The 3,631-nt window shown below is 47.7% G+C and overlaps 1 protein-coding gene across 1 annotated transcript in view; it reads left to right on the forward strand.

Moving 5' to 3' along the window:
- Positions 1-316: 316 nt before the first annotated feature.
- Positions 317-3,631, forward strand: part of T265_13546 (hypothetical protein) — a gene marked incomplete at both ends in the record, with an annotated part of 25,526 nt that continues 22,211 nt past the window's right edge. The window contains 2 exons of the mRNA XM_009169429.1: positions 317-336; positions 373-1,137. Of these exons, the coding sequence (XP_009167693.1) occupies positions 329-336; positions 373-1,137 (773 nt within the window). The remainder of the gene's footprint in view (positions 337-372; positions 1,138-3,631) is intronic.

Here is a 3,631-nt window from a genome sequence, read left to right on the forward strand (position 1 = left end):
ACAGAGCTGACACCGGTTGCCAGTAAAATAATCGCCTTTACTGGTTTCACCGGGTGCCCGTGAACCTTGCGAACCCGTGATATTTGTGACCTTGACCCGACTGGCGCGATTTCGAGAATTAAATCCTAGGGATACGTGCTCGCTCCTGTAAGCTTGTCCTCGCGGGTTTTGCAAATTTATCGTGCTGCTGTCATGACGTCATGGGAGTTCAAATGACGCCGGTAGTTTCTTGATTAATTTATATCCCGACTGCAGCCCACGCACTTAGGTGATCCCGGACTGTGAACTTAAGTTTGGTTTTACGGTGCTTCCTCATTTGTACCACAGTATGACAAGGTTTGCATAATCGTGATTCCTTACGTTTCACTCTAGACACACGAAGCTAGCCAATTCTCAGACATGGTGTGTATCTGGACCTCACGGTAGTGCACACATTCCCAGCCCACATTCCGCTGACCTTTCAGGATCGTTAACCGAAATGCAGGCCTATAATCAGATGTTTCTACCAGCTTATATCGCTTCATCCTATTCACCCATACAAATGGCCAACTTACAACAGAACAATGCTATGCCTCTGTTTTCGTTCGGAAGGCCTTCCGTCAGCCCTTTCGATAATCCCAAATCTTTGGCGTTTGTTCACTCAATGCCTCAGGCTCTCCTAGGACATCCTCTTCCTCAAGTGCAGACTCAGAATCTGGAGTTCAGCTTGGGATGTTACCCACCACACCTAATTCGCTCCCACCCGTATTCTTTCCTAAGGCGATCTAATTCCGCAGTCTCCTCGCAGCATCCAAATATGACTGGCGCAACAGCGGGAGAAAACTCGTCGGCGCATGCCAACAACCATTCCACTGATGGAAGCTTCCGCGAAGTTCAGGAACCCAGTTCACCTAGACCAGATCACCAGCGCTCCCGCCCCTCATCGACCAGCTCAAACCAGCCCACATCCTCGGCATCATCCTTCAACGCTACGGGCGTCTCGGATTCCCCGCCATGGCAACACGATGCAGTCAATGTGGGACCTTGCACCTTACCTCCCACGAGTGTGGAAATACGTCATTTTGATCACTGCAACCCAAACACGGATCTTCAGAAGAATACTTCAGAGCACACTGAGACCGATCATTCAGTATCAGAGTAAGCTCCTCGCCGCGTTTTAAACCCTAAACTTGTTACCCCTGTTGGTCGTTTGCGAACTATTATGTAAGTGTTGCGAACCCGGAGCCCCCTGATGATTCTCTCTCACGACCATGGCTATTTTCATACAGGTAAAACGGTGCATTTTCAGACCGTATTAATGGGTCTTTTATGCATTAAAAAATTGTTCAGCTGTAGCACCCTCCTGGTTCCTAGCTGCCATGCCACCCGAAGGAAGTACGAGGGCTGGGATACTGCCAGGTTGCCCAAGCCTAGACAGGGGAAATCGAGAGGCAGAGGTCGGGTTCGAACTACGGACCTTCCAGTCAGTAAATTCGCGCTCTAACCACATGGTCCATGTCGCCCCCCTTTTATGCGTTACCATTTACTTAGGTACTCTAAGGATAACCCAGAAGCGTGTAGAGCCATATGCTACCACTATTGACACTATTCCTGCGAGGGTCGAGTAGTCCCAGGACGAGATTAGAAGGAAGACAATATAAGGACGTAATGTACGCTTTAATCGTCTAGTAACGGTAGTAGATGAGCTAAAAATATAGTGAGAATAACGAGCTAATGGTCTATGCAAACTACGGTTTATATAGTCATGATAAATATAAAGGGTCCATAACAGGAACCTCGCTGAAGAACACAGGTCACCCTTTATTGTCGTCTGACCCTTGAGGTTTGATTCCAGTTATTTACCATATGCCCCATTGTGTTAGTTGTCCATAGAGGGGGGGGGGGGGGCTCGTCATGTGGGGTGGCTTTTATTCTGTTTTAGCATGCTGGTTTGGACCTCACAACCCTGTTAAAAGTACAGACGCCATACCGATGTTTACCTCAACCAAACTAACTAACTCTGCGGTTTCATACTTCTCCACTGTTCGGTATGAGTTATCCTGTTACTTTATCCTTCTAGTTCAATGCGCAACATCGATGTTGGAATAGAATTCACATAGACCTGGAGCTGCTGGGATACTCAACTCAATGCCCAGGTAGTTGGAATAAACGGGTTGGAGAGCAGCTGGGCTGCTTAGCTCTAAGTGCGGTGGACTGCTACAATACAGTAGGATTACTAATAGAGTTTCTCTATATTCACCGGTTTCTACCTTGTGAAATCCGTGTCCACATCTCGTCACCATTTCTGATCGACCGGTGCGACGTACGTTTGTCGTGATGTTTCTACATCCTTGCGTTTCATGTTTGGGCGAAAGTAAACGTTTGTTTGCTCCATTCGCATCCCGTTTTCAGTCGAGGGCCACGCTGTGGGGTCATGCTCTTATGGGGAGTCGGTTGTTCAGCAGTCCCAAAGTGTGTTGAATACTGAATGTGACAGGCCACAAAATTCTTTCTTAAAGATTATATCGTGAAACCACTGGATCAAATGTGAAGGTGAAGACGAATTTTTCCTGTTATGGTGCCCTCCAGGTGAACAGCTGATCCGGTCCTAAGCGAAGAATATCGTGAAACTGCTAAATACCCGACAGCTTTTCAATAGACTGTTGAGTCAGGCCGCATTCGATCGTATCAGCGTCGCAATCGAGTGGTGTATGTATGTTATTCGGCCAGTTTGATCAACCTTGCTTGAATCAAGCGAATTGATTCCCGCCTTTGGAGCCAGTCTCTGTTGGAAAGCCCAGAAGCCCTGTGTGGCTGTTTCATCCTTATTGGTAATCATCTCTCACTTTGTCCAACCTGATGGACGACCGACAACCATAAATCGTTTGTATGTCCCACGGCGGTTTCGGACGCCAACATAAATTCGTTCTCCGGTGAATACTGAATTGAAGTGAGAGGATTGGGATTGAGAACTATACTCTAAAGGATTGAGGTGTAGATCTAATTATGACCGTGTATGGTTTGGGCATGCGCTATTTGTGTATGGGTTGACGTAAAACTGAACAGTACATTGAAAGCAGCTGGATCGCCATCCGACATGCGACTAGACTGTATCTGTCAGCCTATGTAACCATTGATTTGGCCCTCACTGGGGTCTTCGTCCATTTATCAGTGCGCCTGGTTTTGGAAGCAATGGCTTTCATGTTTTGTCGTCAGCTTGTGACCTGATCCATCATTATCATCATCATCATCAGCTGTAATAACCGCGTACTCGTCGTACAGTGATTATGGCTACCGCAGTTTCGTTCATCGATGATTGGGGGAGATAGGGTAGATAGCTGCACATTGGAGCTGATAAATTCGTGCGTACAGCACTGTCAGTGGACTGTCAAGTGGGGGATTTGAAAAGGAGCTGTGCATTGAAGGTAATAGCTTGGATGCACAAACCCCATTAGGGGCGCGACTGGGCCATGCCTGACAATGTCTCTAGCCATTGATGTGGCCCGTCTCGGGGTCCCCATTCAGGAAGACGGCAGTGACCAGCGCAGCTGAGTTTACTGGTAATGGCTTTCACACTTTGCTGCCAAGTCATTGTTTGACCACCTCTGGCTCTCTTCCACCCTTCACGTGGTTGTGCGAAAAGAGCCCTTCG

The sequence above is a fragment of the Opisthorchis viverrini genome (genome assembly GCF_000715545.1).
Source record: "Opisthorchis viverrini unplaced genomic scaffold opera_v5_78, whole genome shotgun sequence".
Classification (NCBI taxonomy): Eukaryota; Metazoa; Platyhelminthes; class Trematoda; order Opisthorchiida; family Opisthorchiidae; genus Opisthorchis; species Opisthorchis viverrini.